This window comes from Mustela lutreola, chromosome 10 (assembly GCF_030435805.1).
Source record: "Mustela lutreola isolate mMusLut2 chromosome 10, mMusLut2.pri, whole genome shotgun sequence".
In the NCBI taxonomy this organism is placed as follows: domain Eukaryota; kingdom Metazoa; phylum Chordata; class Mammalia; order Carnivora; family Mustelidae; genus Mustela; species Mustela lutreola.
The window spans coordinates 25,611,270-25,634,569 of record NC_081299.1 but is presented as its reverse complement, the minus strand read 5'-3'; the positions used below and the strand labels follow the sequence as shown (position 1 = coordinate 25,634,569).

General features: G+C 53.5%; 1 protein-coding gene across 1 annotated transcript in view; it reads left to right on the top strand.

The window, feature by feature from the left end:
• Nucleotides 1-287: 287 nt before the first annotated feature.
• CSMD2 (CUB and Sushi multiple domains 2) overlaps nt 288-23,300 on the top strand; it is a 616,179-nt gene continuing 593,166 nt past the window's right edge. Inside the window, exon 1 of the mRNA XM_059136925.1 lies at nt 288-610. Within this exon, the coding sequence (XP_058992908.1) occupies nt 421-610 (190 nt within the window). The 5' untranslated portion in view covers nt 288-420. The remainder of the gene's footprint in view (nt 611-23,300) is intronic.

Here is a 23,300-nt window from a genome sequence, read left to right as displayed (position 1 = left end):
TGGTCAATTGTAAAACAAACAGGAATAAACAACCCTTTAGATGTAATTTGGGGTTTATCTGGAGGTGGAGGTGGCTCGGAAGAGGAACCCCCACCCTCCAATATTTTTTCCTTTGCTACGCCTCCACCCCCAGCATTTGGAGCGGCGGAGAAGCGGCTCCGGAGTGATTAATCCGGGGATAATTCACCCCCCCGCCCCCCGGCGCGAACCCCGCGAAGCGGGATTGGAGCGAGTCATTTCCGAGAGCGCAGCGCGCCTCTCCCCGGCCGGGCGGACACTTGGTTCATTCCAGCCGCAGAAGCTCAGGGCTCCCGCGTACCGGGATTTTTTTCCGAGCAGAAAAAAAGCTCCAGAGCTCTCCTGACCTCCTTTCTCCTCGGCGGTGAGCGGAGCCTCTCCCTCGGCGCTGCCGGCCGCGCCATGCCGCGCTCGCGGGGACGGGAGCAGGGACGCTGCGGCTGCCCCGCGGGGAGGGCTCGCAGCGAAGCCGGGATTTCGGCGCTCGTTTCGGGCGCCGGGAGCCGCTGGGGCCGCCCGCCGCCGCAGCCGACGCCGCCGCCGCTGCTGCTGCTGCTGGGCTGGGGGCTGCTCGGCGCCTCGGCCGCCGCGGGTAAGTCGGGTCGCGCGGTTCGGAGCCGCGGCCGCCGCGCGCCCCACCCGAGCCCCGCGCCCACCCCTCCCTGGCAGGGTCCCTGTCTCTTTCCCCGCTCTCTCCCTTAACCTTCCCCACTCCCAGTCGCCCACCCTCCTGCTCAGCCTCGCTTCAGTCGATCCCCCATCCTCCTCCCACCGTCAGCCGCGTCCTCACCTCCACCCTCACCCTCCTTGCTGCCCTCAACCCCAGCCGCAACTTGGCCGGTTTCGGCCAGCGTGGGGAGCCTGGGAGACAGACATCCCCGCCCGGGGCTGGGGGGCACCCGGATTCAGTTTCAGTGGTTTCAGTTGCTCCAGCCTCCCAGCCCCCCCAGGTGCCAGGCTTTCCCCCGATAAACTTTCCTGGAGCCCTACCCCCACCGCCGCCTCCCGATTCCGGTTGGCACACGGGTCCTGGGGGCTGGAAAGGAATGGCGCGCCCCCTCCCCGTTTCCGCGTCTGCAGGGTCTACCCTTCCTGCCCCCGCCCATTTTCTCGTGAATGAAGCCCGTGCCCCAGCCAGAGCCGTCTCGAGACTGCGGCCACCACCCCCTCCCCAAGTGTCCCCCTCCCCCCGGCGCTCGGGGCTAGAAGAGGGGGGGCGGTCAGGTGGGCGCGCGCCCAGGGCCAGGGTCCCGCGCACGCCTTGCGGGAAGACTCAGGTGGGGGCTGGAGGGTGCTGAGCCACAGGGAGGCGGGGGCGGGGGTTGTGCCCGGGGGCGGAGGAGGGAGTGTCGCCGCCAGGTTCCGCGCCGCCACATTCCCCTCGGTTCCCACTCCGCGCCAAAGTGCCCTTTCCCGCGCCCTGCTGCAGCCGAGCGGCGGGGCTGCGGCTGCGGCGGCGCGGGCGGCAGGACCTGCTCCCGGCGACCGAGTCAGGGAGGGGGGCAGACCAGGCGGGTGCGACGAATCCCGGAACTTCACGGGTGTCTGGCTGCAGCTTGCGGTCCCGGGAAGGCTCGCGGACCTTCGGGAGAACCCAGTCCCCAGTGGGGACCAGTGGCCCCGACTGGTGCCCTTCCACTTTATCTCTTGCACTGCTCTGAGGCTCAGCGCTAGCCACAGCCTAGAAAGTTCCGCGTTCCCGGGTGGGGACGGGTCCAAACGGGCGACGCCTGGGGCCGGATTTTTATTTACCCGGGAGGCTGACACTCACTGGGAGAGAAAACCCCTAACACCTGCTGCCTAGGCTAGGACTCGGGCACCTCCGGCCTGGATACGTGGGGTTTTGTTTGTTTTTTGTTTGTTTTTTTAAACCACCGATTGAACCTTTGAAGGCTTGGCCTCCGCCACTCCAGCATCCCGTGCCCCCTTCTTGGAAAGTGCGCCCCTTCCCTGGCAAGCTTGGCGGCCCGCTCTGGGCTCCAGCGTCTTGTGAACCGGAACCTGCAGACGGTTGCCAGCCCCTTAGCCGGGAATGTTAGGGTAGCTGCTCTGGGAAGGCGCCCCGAGCTTTGGCTTTCCCATCCCGACTTGACCGGACTTTCTTGGTTTTTCTAGGAGTCATAGCTGCCGACACCCAGAGAGGGGCGCCCGCGGTGCGCTCGCCTAGAAGCTCTGGCCTCGCGCACACCCACACCCACTGGGTGGCTGCGCTGTTCCCCACGATGCCGCTGGTCCCCCAGACCTGCCACATGGGCGGTGGGAGGAACCGCTGCTCGGGACTGGGACTGTCGGGGCTCTCCGACGTTTGTCCAGGTGTGGCTTTGCAGACTTAGATTGGCCCTGAGGCCATGGAGCTGTTTTTATGGCTAGATACGTCCCTGCCCCCTGGGCATGTCATGCCCCTGGGGAAAGAAAAAGGCCTTCTCCCTGGAGCTTGCACAGTGCTGGGCGGTGCTGGAATTCTGCCTTGTAGATCCGTTGGCTTCCAGCTCTTTGGTCAGCAGAGCAGTTGGCGGTGTTGATGGCTTGGAGGAGGAGGCATTTGCTCTCTGGCCAGTGGCTCTGGCTTCCAGTGCTTCCAGTATATTTCTTTCTAAACCTTTCCCGCATTCAGATGTGCTGTTTGGCCTTGCCAGCAGCAGAGGTTTGGAAATGGACTTGGTGATGGATGATCGCAGGCTTTCTCAGTTTCAAAGGGGAAGAACATTCATTTTGTGTTCTCTGTACACTGTTGACTTTGAAAGACGCTCAGGACTGAACTGTCTCCCTCGCTTGGACCCGTGAAGACTGAATACAATGATTATAAGGATTTGAGAAGGGGGAGCCTCCTCACTCACCTTTGCCTTAGACCTTCAACCCTTCTGTCAGGGTCAGGCCGGTCTCACACTCCCGCTGGCTCTGAACCCCAGAGAGACCTCCCGCCACTTACGTTCTCTGTTAACTCTGGCTCAGTCTGTCTCTCTTCTTCCATGTCCCCTTGGCCTGCAAGCTGCTTGCTCTATAACCTAAAACAAGCTAACCAGACTTCTTGGCCCTGTTGACCTTCTCCCTACCATCCCTTTGTCTTCAAAGGGGTCTTCAAATCACTTTCTTGGCTACTGTTCACTCTCTGCAATCTGCCTTCTGTCCCTGGGATTGGAAGTCTCCAGGAGAGATCTTCAGGGACTACTCTGATTGTCATGTCCATTGCAATGTACTGTGTTTGTCTTCCTTTACCTCTCTGTGGCTTTGAACACTTTGGGTTACACTTTTTTAAACATTTCTTCTTTGGGCTTCTGGGATACTGTGCTATGCTGATTTCTCTCCTGCCTCTTGGCTATTCCTTCACAGTGTCTGGTGGTAGCACTTCTTCCCCTCCTGTAAGCATTTCCTACAGCCTTCTAGCCCTTGTGTCTTTCCTCACTTCCTTTCCCTACTTTGCGGGTGAGCTCAACCCGGTCCCGCCCTTCCACCACCACACTCTGAAGCTTCCAGATGTCTCCTGCCAAGACGCTTCTCCTGACGTATCTTTTGGTATCCTAGCCCATGGAAGCTCTGGGTCTACATAGCCCATGTATCCAGCTGACTCTTGGATAGCTTCACCTAGATGTTTCCCTTCTAGAACAAATTCATTAGCTTCTTTCCTGAACCTCCAGGATTCCCTGTGTAGGCTGGTGGTTCTTCCCAGTTACCCAGCCTAGAAACCTTAATGTCATCTTCAACTCCTTCCCTATCAGGTGGCCATCAAGTGCCTACCTTCAACTTTGACTAACCCTAGCTACTTTTCTCTGGATTCAGAGGCTCTGAGCATGGACAAGGCTGTTGTGTCTCCTATATGCTTACTAAGTAATTCAAAATAAAAGCAACATTGACCTGTGAGTTTAAGGAATTCCACCAAAGTTCTGATTTTCCCCGTGCTAATCACTTCATTGCCTTAAAAAAAAAATCAAATACCAAATTATTATTATTTTTTTAATTCTGTTTTACTTATTCCCTAAGTGCTTGTTGTCAGAGGTGTCTTGGGGACTGGAGCACTGACCATACCCAAGTGTTTGATTATAATACTAATTGAGTTGTCCTCAAAGTATTTGTTTGTTTGTCTCACATATTGAACTGTGAGCTTCCCAAAGACAGGGATAGTACTTTTTTCTCTTGGTATCCCCAGCACCCAGCTCAGAACTTTGCCTAAAATTAGTGCCTGATAAATGGTTGTTAAATCAGCAGATGGTTTTGAAACTTTTCTTTTTTTTAACCCTTGGATGGTTTTCTAGGGACTGATAAAGCTAAATCAAGAATTTCAGCAGCCAGGACAGCGAGAGATGACAATGATGCCTGGTCCCCTGTTGCTTCCGTCCCCCAGAACTAAATGTCACAGATTAGTAAGATAGTTCCTTAGATTTCAGAACCGGTGCACAAGTCCTTAGCTATCATTGTCTCCACTCCCCCAAAGGAAAGATACTCAACCACTCAGTTTCCAGTGTATGGATTTGAATTTTCGTTTGCCATGGAACTGCAAGTTTTTGCAAGATCACAAGGAGGCAGAGAGGCAGGCAGAGAGAGAGGAAGGGAAGCAGGCTCCCTGCTGAGCAGAGAGCCCGATGCGGGACTCGATCCCAGGACCCTGGGATCATGACCTGAGCCGAAGGCAGGGGCTTTAACCCACTGAGCCACCCAGGCACCCAAGTTTTTGGTTTTCAAGAAAGAAGCTGACTGTAGCAGGTAATGTTGAGCACGTCTCTGGCTAGAGAGAGTGTGGCTTTGTTGAAGGTGAGACTGGGAGTGTGTGTAAGGGGACTGGAGAACAAGATGGCGGGCTCTCGGACTACAGGGTTTGTTGGTCCACAAGGGTCCAGCAGGTGGCTTCGGCAGTGCCACCTGGTTGCAGGTGTGTGACCTGCCCCTGCCTCACCATGGTTTTTATGCCAGCAGGACTAAAGGCCTCTGATTGGCCCGCAGAGCCAGATGGTCCTTGTAGAGAACTGGTCGACCTCTCCAAGTCTCAGGGTCCCACTTGGAAAAGTGGCATGTCATTCCTGTGTTGTGGGAAACACTAGAAGTCAGAGATGCACCAGACCCAACATGTACTTACCTTATCCAGAGTGCCCATTTAGTGCAAGCTGGGGCTGAAGTGGGGACCCTGAAGGCAGAAGACTCATCAAGGAAGTGTGTGAGCCCTCAGCATGGCCTCAGCACCCACCAGGTGCCCTGAGATACCCAAAGGAATAACACTAATGGCTGGTAGTCCCTGAGTCCCCATCATGAGCTGGCCCCATCCCAACCACTTGGTCAGATGAACTCAAGCCTCACTGCAACCTGGTGAGGCCAGCAATCTTATTATCCCCTTTTTGTATGGCAAGAAATAGGTTCAGAGAACTACATAACTTAGCCACACAATAGTCAATGGCCAAGCTAGGGCTTGAAGCCAGTTTGCCCAACTCCAGATCCTTTACTCATAACCATACTGTTGTCCAGCTTCTAAGGGGTCCAGGCTGGCACCATTCCCCTGGAATCCTTCTGCCCAGGCTGCTGCCTCTGCCCTGCTTTTTCCCCCAGGGCTGCTTCCCCCCAAGTGCTGCTGGGCACTTGAGGCTTGGACCCCAGGCGTTCAACCCTGGGGCAGCCATGGTCCATCCGTATCCACCACAGCTGCTGTGACTGCACAAGCATCCTTGGTCTGCTGCTCCCAAACCCCTATCTTGATTGAGACCTCCAGGGGCCTCTCAGCCCCCAAGCTCCCCCTGCTATAAAGCTCAGCAGGACATATTGGAATGTCTTGGTTAGTGAGGTGGCACCTATCCATATTCCCTAAAGGCCCATGCACCCATGCAGGCTGGTGTAGCTCAGCCCCCAGCCCCCAGCAGACACCCGAAGAGCACCTGTCAGAGGATGAAAGGCAGGTTCTCTGGAACTCAAGGCCTCCTTACCCTCACACTGCCCTCTTGGACATTCCCAAGGCAAAGGGTTTGGAGGAGTGGGAAGGGGCAAAGGAGCGCCCCCCAAGTGGGAGGTGGCCCAGGCCCTCCTGGGGAGCACCCAGCTAGTAGCTCTCCTTTGGGGAGTCTGGCTAAATGGCTAAATGCTTCATAGACATTACTATTCAATTCACATAACCATCCAGGCACTTTATCGTATTTGAAGAGACGAAGGCTCACAAGTTAAGCATTTTGGCCAAGGTTTTAGAGTAGATAGGTAAAGGAAGCAGGATCAGCCCCCAGGGCTACATGACTCCAGGGGCCACTCGCTTAATCCTGGGAAAGCAGTTGTCATGGTGCTGGACACCCTGATAGCACCCAGTGCCTGCTAGATGCTGTCCCCACCGCCACCACTGCCCCCTTGCCCGTGCTGCTGCTACCATCTACTTTCTTCGGGCACCAGCCTCGCAGAATTGGGAGGGAAACAGGTCTAACCCCTGTTAGGTGGGCTTGGGGTCCGAGAGCCCACTGGAGGTCTCAGGTGTCTAACACGTGCCCCTCTGACATGCTGCTCGATGCATCACAAGAACCTTTTCTCTTCGTTTCTCCCGCTGAAAGGACACCTTTAAGAAGCTGGCCAACTCACCCAACCCCATTAACGCTGGTCCCGCCTCTTCCTAGAAGGGTCATGGGGGTGGGTCCTCAAGTTCCTCCTAGAAGCTGGACAATGTCCCTGATACAGTGCTGGGGTTTCAGTCCTTGAGGGCGGGAGATGGCCTCCCAAACCCCTCCTCTCTGCCTGCCGCAGAGATCTTCCACAACAGGGGTACATTGGGGTGAACTTGAAACTGGAGGGTTGTTGCAGAGTTCTCTACCTCAAAGAGACACTGTGTCTTTGTGGCTTCACTGGCTTTGAACAGAGCTTGGCTCTCCCTTGGACCCACAGAAGGCAAAGGGTAGACTATGCAATGTGGGGTTTTCTCAACTTGAAAATGATAGTGACGTTCTTAGAGCTCTCTCCTGACTCTCGTAAGCTTAGAGAGACAAAGGAAACTCAATTTGTTTTCTTTCTGGACTCCCGAGAGCCCAGTTCCCGGGGTTATCTTTTCATACCTCTTCTTTAAAGATGAGATTTTGTCTTTTTTTTTTTTTCCCCCTCCTCTCCCACCCCAATACACATTTAACTGTTAGATGTTTGGGGGAGGGTGAGACCCTTTGACTTTCTCACGTAGCTTCCTGTAACACAAAGAACAAACAGTCTCATCTCTGTATATGATCATAGATGAGAGCTTTGACAAAGCAGGGCGTGAGAGGGGAGGGAACATAATGGCATATCATGGCTTGGAATTGGAGAAATAGGATAATCTGAGATGGGCTGAGATCAAGTAGGAAGGAGTGAGTGACGGTAGGATCAAGAGCCGCAGGGAGGTGTTGGGATGGGGTGGAGTGGATTGGGGTGGATTGGGATGGGTGGTGGAATGGAAAAGAAGAGGGTTGAGTGAAATACAATGGTTTGGGGTGGTATTGAGAGTGTGGGAGGTAGAGCAATCAGGTGATTGACTGGGTATCCTATTGGGCAGGATAGGAATGGGTCAGTAAAGGATTGGGGTGGAATGGGATAGGATGGGATGGGTAGAGTTTGGGTGGGGTGGAATGAGACAAATTGGGATATGGTGGAGTGGAGGTGAATGTGTCCTGGTGGGATGCGGTGATATGGGGATGAGTCAGGCTATATTGGGACAGCTTGACTCGGGTGGTTGGGATGGGGTACTGGGAGATGTGAGGTTTATAGGCAACTGAGTGGGCTCTGTAAAGAAATGGAAATGAGTGAGGGCACCAGAAACAACCTGCTTCCCATGTTTTTAGCATCTTCTTCTTCCTCCCCAGAGCTCCTCAGGTTTTTGGTTACCAGAACTGTGAAATAAATCTCCAGCAGATGGAAAGTCCGCATCAGCCCTGCTTCCACTCGGGCATGCATCCTAAAATGCTGGAGGCTCCAATCTCCTTCTGTCAGAGGTCATTCTTCAGGGAGCAATTGGGAGTCTTCTGTGGCCACCACCTCGAGCCATGTCAGAGAACTGTGCCAGAAGCATGACAGGAAACCCCCATGCAGCCCAGCGTCAGACAAGGGCACCGTGTCCTCCCTAAACTCTTGGGGTGGCTGTACCCATAGCAAGCCATCTTTTCAGTGGTGGAGGGTTTCACTGCAATGGCACTCCTCTCTTGGGCGGGGGGGGGTCTCCCCACTGGAAACTGCCTTTTCTTTCTATCTACTTGTTTCTGTAAAATGTCAGAACGTTTTAAACAGAATTGATCTCTATGAGGATGTCCATCCTATCCTTGAAAGTCATCATTATAAAGTCATCATATATAGCTTTTATGATGCTAGGAATAAGGAATATGTGGTTCAGTTATTGACAGCGCCGAGATAACTCTCAGAAATTTATTTGAGAATCTCCCATGTGGTCTGGAACAGAACATAAGGGCTGGTATTGCGGCCCAAATAGCCTTCCTTCCCTCCAGTTTCTAATTTATACTCAATTAAGTGCAGTTATAATCCCCAAACCTCAGAAAAAAAAAAAAAAAAAGGTGTGTCCATCTTCTGAGTTTTCAGATCAGAAATCGCCTAAGTTCCATTATGAAGTAGACACATCTATTTATTGAATGGAAGCGAACTCGTGTGACGGTTTCAAGTTTAAAGGGAGAGAGCAGAGACTTTGAAATTTAGATCATCTGAGGGCCGCGTCCCTGTGAGAGAACGCCCTGGCGTTTCAGTCGGGCTCTTCTAGGAAGAACAGGTGTGGTAGGGTGGACTCAGCCCGGGGAGGGAACTTCGTCTGCTGGTTGCCGCCCTTGTCTCGCCTACCACCTGATGACCCTCACTGCCTCCTCCCTCGCTGTTTCCGGGGAGAGGGTTGAGTATGGAGAGAGGCGGAGAGACTGAGTGAGACTTGTGTGGGCTTCTGGCACGTTCCTTGGCAAGAAGAAGGAGGTGAGAGTGTGCTGATTCATTTTCAATCCCCTTGAAAGAGTTCCTAGCATGAAAACAGCCACTTCTGGGATGGCATCCCCCTCTTCCTGGGGACCCGTGTGGCCCTGCCCTCTTGGCCCTTGTCGTCTGGGTAGCTGCGGGAGGACTGAGCCACGGCAGATCCGAGGCTGGGAGGGAGGTAGTCTCGTGTGTTTGATATCTGCCTTGAAATTTGGCACGAGGGTCAGGAAACTGGTGTTCTGTCTCCGTCATGCCTTCACGACTTCCGTGACCATGACTTCATCTTTGCGGGCCTCTGTTTCCTCAGCTGTAGAATGCGGATAATATTACTCACAGTGCCTGTGTGATCCTGAACTTGGAAGCTCTTTAATGAACCAAACTAAACAGATCTGGGGATATGACCGTAAGCCACTAGACTAAGCACCACCCAGTGGGAGATCCCGTCTGGTGGCCAGGCTGGCTTGGCTTGGCTTGGCTTGGCTTTCCAGGGATTCCGAACCCCTTCGCTCTGCAGACCACCGGCTTCATAGAGGGAGCGAGTAAAGAAGAGCCGACTTGCTGGGCGTCCTGGCCCTGATCCGATCCATTCTTAGCTCTCCGCCGGCCTGTGTGGCTGATCTGGGGAACTTGGGATGGAGGGGCCAAGCACTTGCCCATCAGACATAGGGCTCAGCCTTCTCGTACCCACCCGGCCGCCACGGGACAGCATCACTGTGCATTCCGTGGGAGGGAGGGGGGTGATTGCCCAGGTTTCTCCTTCACTAACACATTCATCCGGGGGACAAAGCTTTGCGCTGAGGCCTTTTAACTCGAGCAAGATGAACATTCCTAATGTTCCAGGGCCACGGGACTCACATCTCTTATGATATTGTGTTCCCAGGAACGTAGAAAGAGGACGATGTTACAGAGATAGTTTTCCTGAGTCACGTGGCAGGCACAGGTGTTTTTTATTTTGTGCCTTTTTTGTTTGTTTTGAGCTCAGGTGCATAACATTGAATTCATCCCACCTTCAGACCATAATGCTTTAAGATCATCTGTCTATGCAAGGTTCCTGTCTTGTTTTTATTTTAAATGTTTTCCTCCCTTTATCGTCAATCCCAAGGCATTACTGCATTCCTACAACTGTACCCACTCGGATACATTTGATAGATGTCTTGAAATAAGCATGGGTCCTTGTAATATATGTAGGACTGTTTTGTGTGTTTTTAATTTACATAGATAGCAGTGAGCTACACGTTTCATGCTGTTTCTTATTTTACCCAACACTATATTTTAAATATCTAGCCTCGCTTCTGTGTTTGTCTGGTTTGTGGCTTCTAATTGCTGTGTTACTTTATGAGCTCTGTATCACATTCCGTGTATGCTTTTCGCCTGAGGAGAGACCCCTGGCTTGGCTGTAGCTCCCAGCCACGCATGAAATTCAGAAGAACTTCCTCATTCATGCTCTCTTGGGACCCTGTGTGAGCATACTGGAGGCTGTATAAATGGGCAATTGGGATCCTTGAGTTAATATGTTAATTTCCTATGTTCCGCTGGAGTGTTTTCCAGAAAGGCTCAGCCAGGGCTCATTTCCATGAAGAGTGCACAAGAGTTTCTGTCTCCCCATATCATCACTAATACCTGATATTATCCATCTTTCTAATTTCGGCTGTTCTGATGAATTTAAAGTGCCATCTCCTTGTTTTAACTGGCATTTCTCTGATTACTAGTATATTCAAATATCTCCTATATGCTTGTTAGTGGTTTGAGCTTCCCTTTATGCAAATAGTCTATTCATGTTGCTTGTGTACTTTTCAACCGGGCTTCCTGTCTAATTTCGGAAAATTTTCGGTCAATTTGCAGAGGTTCTTTCTACAGCCCAGGTATTATCCTCTGTCAGTATTAGAGGTTACACATAACTTCACCGAATCTTCAATCTGTCTGTTTGGTTTATGGCGTTTTTCTCTGGACAGAAACACTTCATTTTATGTGGTCAGATCTCTCAGTGTTCTATGAAAGGCAGACATGGAGTCATGTGGGGCGGCTGAGATGCTAGGGGCAGGGCGGGTTCCCAGGCCCACCTGGCTCTACCCTCTCACAGGCCTGGCTCTCTGTATGGAGGGCTTTGAGGATTTCCGGACTTCCCATCCATACGGGGCTCCTAAATCTTGCAAAAGGTCTCTCTTCTGGCTTAAGGCCCAGTGTTTTCTGAAGTTGCCAGCTAAAGTAGAAATTAATGACTTGCTGGGTACCACACTTGGAAAATATGAGGGACCACTCAGTCCTTCAGCGAGGCATTTACGGAGGGTCTGTGCTGTGCCCGAGCTCTCGGACACACTGGGGACATAGACAAGTCTGACACACGTGTTCATGGCCGCCTGATTCACAGTTTCCAAGAGGTGGAAACAACTGAAATGTCCATCAGCTGGTGAGTGGCTAAACCAGACGTGGTCTCTACCTACACCGGGGAATACTATTCAACCTTGAAAAGGAAGGAAATTGTACAGGCTACAACATAGCGGATCCTTGGAGACATTCTGCTAAGTGAGAAAAGCCAGTCACAAAAGGACCAATACTGTATGATTCTGCTTTGATGAGGAAGCCAGTGTAGTTCAATCCATAGGGACAGAAAGGAGAAGGGTGGTAGGGAGGGTAGGGCAGGGGGAGAGGGGAACGGAGAGTTAGTGTTGAGCGGATACGGAGTTTCAGTGTTGCAAGACAAGAAGAGTTCTGGAGATGGAGTGTGGGGACAGTTGCCGAAGGACATGGACGTACTGAACTGTACCCCTTACAACTGGTTAATGTGGTCCATGGATGGTACATGAATTTTGCCATAATTAGAAAAACAGTCTCAGGGGTTCTGGGAAGGCTCCTGGAGCAGGGCAGGCTCTGGCTGAGGTGTGCAGGAGAGGTAGCAAAGGGCAGATGAAGAGGGCCCCCGGGGGAGGCGTTCCCACTACGGAAATGCACTCTCACAAGCCCTTGGTCAGCGGGAGCAAGGCGTGCAGAGGGTCTAGAAGTTCTGCGTGACCCGCGGGTGTGCTAACACAAGAACCTCAAGGAGGAATGTGCAGGGTCGGAGCCAGGCTGCAGTTCGGCTGGCTGGGTTGGAGGGTGCAGACCTCTGCAGGGAGGAGGGGTCGGTGGGGTGTGGGCCCTGTGGGCAAAGGCGGGTCTGGCAAGGTGCTTAGGGTGCCATGGGGGAGGGGGGCTGGCAGGGGGTGCAGGGATCCTTTCCCTTCTGGGTGCCCTCACCCTGCTCCCCACCTTCCCAGAGGGTGTAAGCGTCAGACAGAACTGCCAGGAGTCCACGAGCCCCACTACATAAATTGTGGGCTGTAAATCACCATGCCGTTAATCCTCCCTCAGTGAGAACAGCACCACACTTTCCTCCCTAAAGAATAAAAATAGGAAATGTACCTACTCAGGGATGACTCAGCAGACTGTCTGGCGGGGGGACCCGTGGTCTTCCTCCCCAGCCAGTCACATGTGCCCCTCACCATTTCGCTCCGTGGCCTGCTTCTCTTCCATCTCTGTGGCTTGTCTCGACTCCCTCCTTTTCCCCAGCCCTGTGAGCTCCCTGGCATTGTCATCCCTGGGTCTCATCTTCAGCTGGACCCTCTTCCTGACCTTTGATCTCTTTGTCATCACCCACACCTGACCTGGGACCCTCCAGGTCCCTGGCCTTACCTTTAGCCGGGTTTTAGCCCAGCAGCTCTGTTAACAAGGAGGGTGTTTAAGGCCCTTGGCACTCTGCACAGAGTCAGTCGGCCGTCTGCTGTGGCCCTGCGCGGGGGGGTCATGCCTGTCAATACTACTTCAAAGCCCCTTGGCCTTTGGCCAAGGACAGTTATAAACTCCCAGATACCCAGGGAACTCCAAGAGAACAGTGGAGGCGGGGAGCGGGCAGGGCAAGTTTCCTAGGGCAGCAAGCAGGCCCTCCTGGTCTGAACACAGGTTCCTGGGATGCTGGGGATGCCCACTAGGAGGTCTAGGACCAGGGGCAAGTGGGCTTGCACAAAGGCTGCCAGCTGCCAGAGGCACATGGGCTTATGGTCTGCCTTCCCCTCCAGCGGCACCACTGTCTCCATCCTGGAAGCCCGGAGCTGTCCTTCAGGGAATACTTGGGCCGCTGGCTGAGAGCTGTATTTTCCTCTCCTTAAGCCTGGAGCTCCTAAGAAGTCGGCTGTTGGCAGTTGAGGAAGCGGAGTTGAAGGCGATGAAGTTCCTCACCCCCGACCACACTGCAGGGGAGAGGAGAGCCCGGATTGAAAGCTCGTCTGATCCAGGCCCAACAGACACGACTGTCACTGTAGCCACGTTTCTGGTTACACATGGGGAGCCCCAGGTCCTCCCGCCCCTGGTCTTCTGAATCAGAGTATGAATCTAGGAGTGGGGTGTGCAGTCTGCATCCTGAGAAGCTTCTCTTAGTATTATTATTAGTATTATTATTACTGTGCACATGGGGTCTGTCTGGGAATCTCTCGGGCAAACAGCTCCCAGTTCCGAAGGGGGAACACCAAGGTCATAGGCCTTCAACCACCGCTCCTGCTCACCCTGCTATGGCCCTGGTCTTGAGGGGGCCCCCAGGACCCAGCAGAGAAAGCAGGGAGGGGAGGCCACCCCCTCCCCTCCTTTACTGTTACAGGAACTTTGTCCCCTTAGTACCTGAGGTTCTCCGTCAGGTCATACCTCTTCAAAGGATGAAGAGGGAGACCAGATGAAGGGTGGTGGGCAACAAAGCCAAGTTTACTGAGCAATCCTATAAAGCTCCTGGAGAGGGAGGGGTGGCCTGAGAGAGTTACCCTTAGAGTTTCTAAGTGTAGGGGTTTTTATGAGCTGTTTTGTGAAACTATCTTGAGTATCCTGTGGGGGGGGGGGCATGAATTGTGCCAGTCACGGCTTTGATCATGCACCAGCTACCTGTCGGGTTATTGTTCATGTGTTGATGGTCTTTAGGGCTGACATTTGGAGACTAAGTCACTCTGAAAATCCCACCAGTGAGCTCAGGCTGCCCGCCCCCTCCCTGCTCCCCTGGGAGGGTGGTCCTGTACCAGCCAGGGAGGTAAGAGGCTGGGAACTGGATTCCTTGGCACCACTTGGGAGCTTCCTCCAGAAGTCTGCCTTGACCGCACGGTAATCCCAGCCTCACCAGGCCCTGAGCCTACCTGCCTGACTCTCCCTTAGCCTGTCTACAGTGCCAAGAGAGACCCATGTTTTATGGTTAATTGTTTTGTCTCAGGATGTTTTGCAAAAGTTACTTTCGCAGAAGTTGCAAAACAGAACGCTAGTGAGGTTTGGTCTTAGCTGACCTGGCTCCCTGCTTTCTCGTTGGGGGATCCTGGCCTTGACTACCTACGTGTCCCACTAACTCCTAAGGCCACTCCCAGCCCCGCTCACAGGTAACCAGATTTGTGCAGTCAGATTCCTGGGGGGTGGGGAGGGGCAGAGGAGACAGGAAGCCCTGTAGCCTGTTAGTCTGGCCTTTACATTCCTAAACTGCTTAACCCACTGAACAAAGGGCCGATTGGTGAGGGTGGCAGGGCAGTGCAGTGGGGTCAGGGTGGGGTGGGGCTGGGGTTAGGGCGCAGTCCAGGCAGGCTTCTGGAGGAAGCTCCTAGAGTGGGGCCAAGGAATGCAGGTCCTTGTCTTCTTAGCTTCCTGGCTCAAATAGGACCCAGTCCCCAGGGGGAGTGGCCCTAGCTCAGTGGAGGGACTTCCAGAGTCTGCCTTCCCTATGAGGAACCGGGGACTCAGCAGGGAGACTGAGACGAATAGGGATGCTAAGGCAGAAAGTACAAAGATCCTGTGAGGCCCGGGGTGGCCTTCATTTGTGAGGTAGGGACGATTAAATCAGTGCCATGGGAGAAGAATCTTTCATGATCAGGTGAGCTTGGGAAACACTAGGCCCTTGGTGTCCCATGACGGGTGGTCCAAGGCATGGCCAGGAAGCTTCTTAGAAATGTGGCCTCTTAGGCTTCACAGTTCACCTGCTGAATCAGAATGACTTTTTTTTTTTTAATAATTATTATTTTTTTTTAATTTTCAGCATAACAGTTTTTAAAGAGACCCAGGTGATTCCTGTGCCCGAGAGTCTGAGGAGCACTAGGGGACACACTTTCTCAGGGTAACCTTTAGAGTAAGTCCAACCCAGCACAAATCCTGGCTCTCTTCTGGGCCTCATCTGTTGCAAGTAGAACGAGGCAAAAAGCCTGACCTTGCAGTTACACCTGTAAAGGTCTTTGTTTGTGAGGGCCTGGCTCTGAGCACACAGATCTCCTGCCCCACTGACAGGGTCTGGGTTCTTTTTTCACCCCAACCGTGTCCCCAGCGCCTAGGACAGGGCCTGGGGCACGGTACATGCTCAGTCCATGTTTGTTGACTGAATATGTAGAGAGTGGTTGTCAGGAAAAATGGAACACCCTGGAAGCTAGTTTTTAGAGCAGCAAAGACACACCAAGGCTTTCCTTTCTGTTCAAGGCAAACTTTTGATACAGAGCAATGAGATGGCGTGTCTGTGTCAGCCTGTGTTGCAGGAAGATTTTGTTGTTGTTGTTGGTAGAATTAAATTATTTTGAGAAGTGTTAGCCTTTCACACTTTAGTAAAAAATGAACTGATCAGTCTAGAGAGATCAAGGTCAGGTAGGGTAGTAACCACTCAGCATGCTGAGGCCTCAGACTTTGAACCTAGAAGTTCACCTGACCCATTCTTACTCCTCTTCCTCCTTTTCACCAGCCTCTGTTGACCTCTGCCCCTCAGTGCAGTCTCTGGTATGTCCAGCCCCAGCTCTGTGCCCCTCTGAACCATAGGCTCCATCCGGGGATCATTCTCATTGCCGGGGAAACCTTGCCCACTTGCTGTCCTGAGCAACCTTGTTTCCTCCATCACAGAACAATTGTCATTGAAGGAAACAACTGCATGAACCTTCCTGCCGAATTTGGGTAGGAAAGCGCTCCCCAGGAATGGCATTGCTGTCACTGGCATCCCTGCTCCTCATGAGCCAATAAACACACTTGGTTTTCATCTTAAAGGTACACGAGGGGCACCTGGATGGCTCAGTTGGTTAAGCATCTGCCTTCGGCCCAGGTCAGATCCCAGTGTCCTGGAATTGAGTCCCGCATCAGAGGGAGCCTGTTTCTCCCTCTCCCTCTGCCTTGCAGCCCTCACCCCCAACTTGTGCTCCCTCTCTAACTCTGTCAAATAAATAAAAAAAATCTTTTTTAAAAAAGCACACTGAACAACACCCCTTCCTTGACTCTTCACCCCCTTTGGCTGTCACCCTGTTTTCCTCCCTTCCTAGCCATGCTCCTGGGAGGGTGTCTGCCAGCTCCTTTCTCAGTCAGCCTGTCATCTGGCTCCCGCCCTCCCCAATCCAGGGAAAGTGCATCCCCCAGGGTGCCACATGACTTCCTCCTTCCCAAGTCTTAAGTGTCTCTCTTGGCCTCTAGACCTTTCCATCAGGCACAGCCTGCTCTTGACCTTCTGTCTGTCCCTTCCTCTCTTCAGCACCTGACACTGCTCCTTCATCCTTCCCTACTCGAACTTGCGTTCCTATCAATGCTTCCATGGCTTTGCCCTTAGCCTTCCTCTCTGTTGATTTGCATTTCCTTCCTTCCTGGGGCTTAACACCGCTATCCACACGCTGATCATCCCTGCCTCCCACATTTAGGTCTCCAGAACTCCAGATCCAGCAACACACACACACACACACACACACACGTGCATGGTCCAGCACCCCCCCCCCCCAGCATGCTCACCACCCCATGCTCTTTTGTGTCCCACCCCCAGAAATGACCACACTACGGTCAAATCTTCCTAAGCCGGAAATCTGGAAATCATTCTTGAGTTCTACCCTCACGTACTGCTTGTCGCTAATCAGATCTTAGGGATTCTGCTTCCCAAATAGCTCTCGAGCCCTCCCATATCCTCCCCAGTGCTGCTGTGACTCGGGCCTCACCCTTCGCTCCTGGACACTTGGGACCCGGTGCTCTGGCCATGGCAGTGGCCATGGTGTGGACTTGCACATCCTTTCTTGCCTTCCTCCAATCGGCGATGGGCACCTCGGTCGGAGAGAAGCTGGGGAGGCGTTGCTCTCTGGGATGCAAGGGAGGGGCACCCTGTGGCAGAGACTGAAGCTCTCAGGATAAGCGTGAGCCTTGGCAGGAGCTCAGGCTGATATGTCCCTAACCACCCCCCACCCCTTCCGGGGTTCTGATGGATAGAGTATAAGGACAGAGAATGCTAGTTGGATGGAAGAGAAAGTACTGATTCATTTATTAATAGCTGGGTGTGTGCCTGCTACCTGTCAAAGCACAGGCTTTGGGGACATCAAGTTGGAGAATGTGGCTCAGCCTGAGCCCAGGGGTTACTTTCCATCTCCCACTGTGAGTGTGAACCTTGGCAACGGAGGGAACTCTTGGGAGCCTCTGCAGAATTAGGCTGGGATGGGGTCTGTGGCACAACCTCTGTGTCCCTTCCTCAACCACAAGAATGAAGAGCTGGCTTTGCCTCCAGCTTTAGGTTGGATGGTGGTAGGCGACAGCTGCGGGACACACTTTGCCTTCCAGCTCAGTGGCCCTGCCTGCTGGTAAAACGCGGCCCAACCAGGGGTGAGGAGGGAGGTGGCAAGTGCCCAAACTGCCTTCTGAGCCTTCCCTAGCAGTGGGGAAAGGGGGGTCCCCCTCTGTCGGCTCATACTGCCACAGGGTAAGGGGCTGGCAGGTAGGGGTGAAGCAGGATTCCTGAATGTCTCCCCCTCCATCAGCATAGCCCAACCTTGTTATGACTGGGGACTTGGAGTTCCTCCCAGGAAACTTGTGTTTCAAGGCACTGTTTCCACCAGACTGCATTGATTAAGAGGTGCATGGATCCTTTCTCCATTTTTATTCCTAAAGGACATATGTCACTGCCATTGTTTTCTGGTCTGTTGCCACTGATCAACTCTCCCAAATCTTCCCACCCTGAAAAGCTTACCAAGAGACTCTGCCAGGGGGCCCTGGACAAGTTCACTAGACTTCTCGGCTTCCCTCGGCTCTGTCCCTGGGCTGAGGAGGGCGAAACCACATCCGCCACGTGGAAACAGACGTGTGACCCTTTCTACCTTCCAGCTCTCCTATTCCAGAGGCCTGGTCCCCTTCCCTGCTTCCGGTGGCCGTGGCCTTCTCCCCCACCCCTCCATATGGTTTGCGTCAAGGCCACAAAATGTTCACTTTCCTAACAGGTGGTTCTGATCTTTGGCTCTGGGAAGAGGCATCTTCTTGGGAACTCATTCTCATTCCCTTTATCTGAGGCTGAGACCCCCCCCCCCATTTTTTCTTCCAAATGCACCTCATTGCATTTTCCCCTTTTGATGCCACAGACAGCCCTGCCAAGGGGCTACAGTTTCTCAAGCAGTAAGCAGGGCATCTGGGGAGACCAACATCCCTTCATTCCCTATCCTTGGGGGAACACGGCACAGGAGGGCCACGTCTCTGTCCCACCAATCAGGATGGACAAAGGGCAGTGTGACCTTGCTGATTGGGAATCCTTCCAGCCCAAGGCAGACACTCAGTGTTTATGTGGCCTGTGCGCGTTCTGAGCTCGGACAAACGCAGCTTCTGTTAGGCTCTCTGAAATACTGAAAATAGCTCACAAACTCTCATTACTGCCTTTAAAGACCTGTAGGGGTCTGGGAACCCCAGGCAGGGAGCACGGGTCTGGTCTGGTTCCTCCTCTGCATCCTGCCTGGCACACCTTTCCTCCCTCTCAAGTTCAGACCAAAGTGAGTGAAAAACAGGAGGAGTCATTTATTACCGATAAAGCTCATTGGAGAAGGCGGCTTTGGCTGTGTAGCCAAATCGGCTTGTTACTACATCACCCCTGAGTGGGAGAGATTTACCCACACTTTAGCAGGCACTAGGAGACAACACCCCTCTGCCTCACCGTCCCCTGCCTTCCTCACATGGGCCAAGGCTGCTGTATAAGGTTAAGGAGGTGCCAGGCGGGTGGCAAATTTGAGTGGGCCAAATTCTTCCCCCAGTCTCATTATTTGGACAAGTTGCTTGTGGAAAAAATCGGCAGACTTGCAGTAGTTTGACCAATGGGGCATGAATGGGGACTTCCACAAGGATCCTGCTGTAGTGGACAACCCGCTTCCCCAATGTCAGCCTCGCTGGAGGCTGCGGGCGGGCAGGGAGGCGGCAGTGGGCGCAGGCAGGACCTGTCCCACGCTCCTTGGGCGCCGCTGGAGATGCCAGCCAGCCTTGGAACTTTCTCAAAGCCCCTATCCAGATGGAGAGACATTCCTAAGACGTTGATCATCTGGGCTGCTTATCTCAGTGACATACTTAAATAAGAAAATAAATTGTTCATTTTTCTTTTCTCTTCATTGTCCCCTGGAAGAGTAAATGGAGAATGAGCTTCAGCCAGGTGAATTGTTAGGAAATGGGACTGCTGTTGAAAATGCATGCACTCTGGAGTCAGACCTGATTCTCCTTGGTTAACTCCTTGATAGGAACTGATGTGGGATTAGGGCCGGGCCCCATACATTTGCTTTGCAGATGAAGGATCAGAATTGAGTGGAAGAGGAGCAGGTGGTGGGGGGCAGGGTGCCAGAGGAAAGCAGTGAGAGGTGCCAAGACCTTTTCCTTCTTTCCTCCTTCTCCTTACTCCCTCCCCCGCCTCCTTTTCTTCCTTCCAGGTGCTCAACCATCCATCCGTGCATCTGTCCAACCAAGTTGTACCGAGTTCCCACTTTGCGCCGGGCACTGTGTGGGGTTCTGGGATATAGGGCTGAAGGCATGCGTGGTATCTGTCTCCCCACTTCTACCTCCTAAACTTCCATTCTTTCTAATACCTCCCCCTTTGGGTGATCTTTTATTTTTATTTTTTTTATAAAGATTTTATTTATTTATTTAGAAAGAGAGTGAGAGGGAGCAGGGGAAGGGTAGAGGGAGAGGGAGAGAGAGAGACTCTCAAGCTTGGAGCCCAATGTGTGGGGCTCAGTCTCACGACAAGGAGATCATGACCTGAGCTGAAATCAAGGGTTGCATGCTTACCTGGTTGAGCCGCCAGGCACCCCTGGAGTGATCTTTTAAATGCAGACTGGTGAATGTCACCACAGAGTTTAGCCCAGAACTGGGGCGGGGGTTATGGGTGCAGACAGGAAGGGCAGGAACCCAGCCAGGAGGAATCGGGGAGGACTTCTGGATATTCTTTGAAGGTAGAGCCTACAGGTCCAGAGGGACTTAGTCTGGGAAAGATAGAGAAGGACAAACCAGAGCTTCGTTATCTGGTAGCTGTTGCTGGTAATGGCCAGGAGCTATTTCCCTCAGGTGGACGTGCCTTGCCTGGGCAGGGGGAGGGGGCTATCTTATTCTGATTCTGACTGTGTTGAGCTGTACCCAGGCACTGTGCCACAAGACCCCACTGAGTTGTTTCCATTTTATAGAAATGGAAGCCGAGGTCTGAAGGAATGAAACGACTTCCCAGGGTTCCCACAGCAGGTGAGTGATAGCGCTGTAACAGCACCTGTGTGGGATTTCTACAGTTGTTTCCACCGCAGTGCACAGACCAAAGATCCCTAGATGAGTCCAGCAGTGACCCTAATCAGAAAGCATTCCCAGGGGCGCCTGGGTGGCTCAGTGGGTTGAGCCGCTGCCTTAGGCTCAGGTCACGATCTCAGGGTCCTGAGATCAAGTCCCGCATCGGGCTCTCTGCTCAACGGGGAGTCTGCTCCCCTCTCTCTCTCTCTCTCTGCCTGTGCCTCTGCCTACTTGTGATCTCTCTCTGTCAAATAAATAAATAAAATCTTAAAAAAAAAAAGCATTCCTATAATAGTAGCCATAAAAACATCATCTTCACGTATGGAGCTCCGACTATGAGCCAGCGCATCAAGCATTTACAAGTATGGTCTATTGTTAAGTCTTACGATGGGTTTGTAAGCTAGATGGCATTATTATCCCCACTTTGCAGATGGGCAAAGTGAGCCTTGGTAATGTTAACTAATGGCTCAAGGGCACACATAGTTGGTACATGGGAGAGCTCAATGAGAACCCAGGGCTGCATGACCCCAAAGCTCATCCAGGGAACAGAATGTTATTTACTTATTTATCTCCTCTGCAATTTCACAAGAAAATAAGGAAAAGGGGCTCTTTTCATCTTGTGTCACCAGTGCCCTGCCCATGCCCCTTCCACTTGCTGGGCCTCGGTTTGCTCATCTGTGTAGAGGGGACATTCATCACTGCCTGTCTTGACCAGGCATGAGAGGGCGACAGGCTCACTGGGGCTCGCAGGAGCGGGCTTCACCGGGCTGAGCAGGCATTTGCTGCTGAACTCAGGGCTCCTGTCTCCCAAGGGCTGGGAGGTATCTGAAGGGCAGAGAGGCACCCTCGTGGGCCTCGGCTTCTGCGACCACGTGTCTGAGCCAGTTGTTCCAATCCCTCGTCTTTTAGATGTGCGTGACCATCAGATGTGAAAGGATCAGAGCCTCTCTGGAGGCTGAGGGGGCGGCTAGGGCAGGACCAACGCTGCCTCTTCCCCCAAAGGCCATGTGGCAAAAGGAAGGCACAGCATGGCCGCTCAGGGACATTCGATGACTCACATACCCCACAGACCTTCACTGGCCCGGCTCCACACGGCGTGGCCGAGGGGGCCAGCCACCTCTCCCTGCCCTGTAGAGCTTGCCTTCCTGTGGGGGAGGCACAAGTGGACACACACACGGAGCAGGTGGGGCCGAGACACGTGGCCGTCATCTCAGACGCTGCCCTTTGCCCCTTTCCTCTCCTGCTATGTCTAGCTGCGAGCAAACCCTTTTGGCTCCACCTTCAAAATATATCCTGCCCCCCTCGCCACAGCCCTGGAGTCCGAGCCAGCAGCTCCACCGCCTGGACTTCTGCAGATACTCCTCTGTGGTTTCCTTCCCTCCATGCCTGCCTCCTGCCAGCCCAGCCGCTGGAGAGCTTTGAGCAGTGTGGGACACATCACACGTTCCCCGGCCCGGAAGCGTCTGGCAGCCCCTGTTGCATTCTGAAGGAAGTCAAGGCCCTTTCACGTTCTCGCCCCTGGTTTCCTCCCTCAGGGGGTTTCCTCTCCCCCGAGACGTGGTCGCCTCACTCAGCTCTAGCCCATGGCTCCCGGCCGCTCCACAGACACACTGGACGACTGTGTTCTCAAGTAGTCTTCCGCCCTGTGTCCCCAGAGGGCCATGGAGTGCAGTTGACCGGCTCAGATGCCACCTCCTCGGAGAGGGGCTCTGAGTCCCTGTTCACAAGGCAAGGGAAGTCAGGTCACCTTCCCTTGCTTTGCCTTAGGTTTCTCCACTGTTCCTTTTCACCGCTTGATATATTACATCTGCATTTCTCCCCCGTTTGCTGTCTGCCCACCCCAGGAAGTCCCCTGAGGTCCAGGGGCTTGTCTGCTTTGCTCCCTGTGGTATGCCCAACTCCCAGGGTGCTGCCTTACGCACAGCAGGGAGGGGCTCTGTGGCTGTTGATGGCACGTTGAGTGAATAGAGATGTAGAGCTTAGGAAAGCCCAGGAGATGGAAAGGATGAATCCAGTGTCCAGTGCGTGCAGGCGGGGTCCCTGTCGGAGGGGGTGGCCTGGAGGTGGGAGGTAGCCGGGGAGCATGCAGTTTCCAAGGGAGGCTAGGAGGGGGCAGGAGCCTTGGCAGAACCCCCAGGCCTCAGAGGATCTGTGCTGATGGGAGCACATGAGAAGTTCTGTGTGGTAGGCTGTGTGCTATTGGTGGCGGGGGGTTGCTGAAACGAGCTGGGGTGGAGGGCTGGTGGCCCCAGCAGCTGGGGGGAGAGGGGCCGCTCCCTGGGAAGTGATTGTGAACTTGGACTCTGGAGCCAGCCTGGCCTGCAGGGAAGACTCATCAGTCACTCTGTGAGGTGGCCGTTTTATCATCCCTCCGGACCTCAGAGAATAGCCTTGGACATTCTCAGAAGCACGAGGTGAAGCCTCAGAGAGATGTAGGCTTAAATCCCGGCCCTGCTGGGTACTAGCCTGTGCAAGAGACTGAATAATCTCTTTCGGCCTCGGTTCCCATCTCTACAGCGAGAACAATAATCCCTAATTCACAAAATCTTTGTAATGATGCGGTGAGATAGTGTCCATGAAGCACTTACCTAGGCCTGGCCTGGTACTCAGTCATGGTTGCCAAGGCAACGAGAGGCCTGCTGGATCCAGGGGGATCAGGAACATTGAGAGGGACTTGTTCTTTGAGCTCTAGGTGGGGCCACAGGCACTCTCCAGACACTTCCTGGGCACCCGCCCCTGCGAGGGCCTGCACCTTTGCTCAGAGACCTTGCCCTCCAGCTTGCTCCTTCCTTCAGGGCCTCAGAGCTCTATGCTCCCTCCCTTCCACCTCTGGGCCTTTGCATGTGCTGATTTATCTGTCTGGAGTATTCCTGTCACCTTTCACTTCATTAACAAAG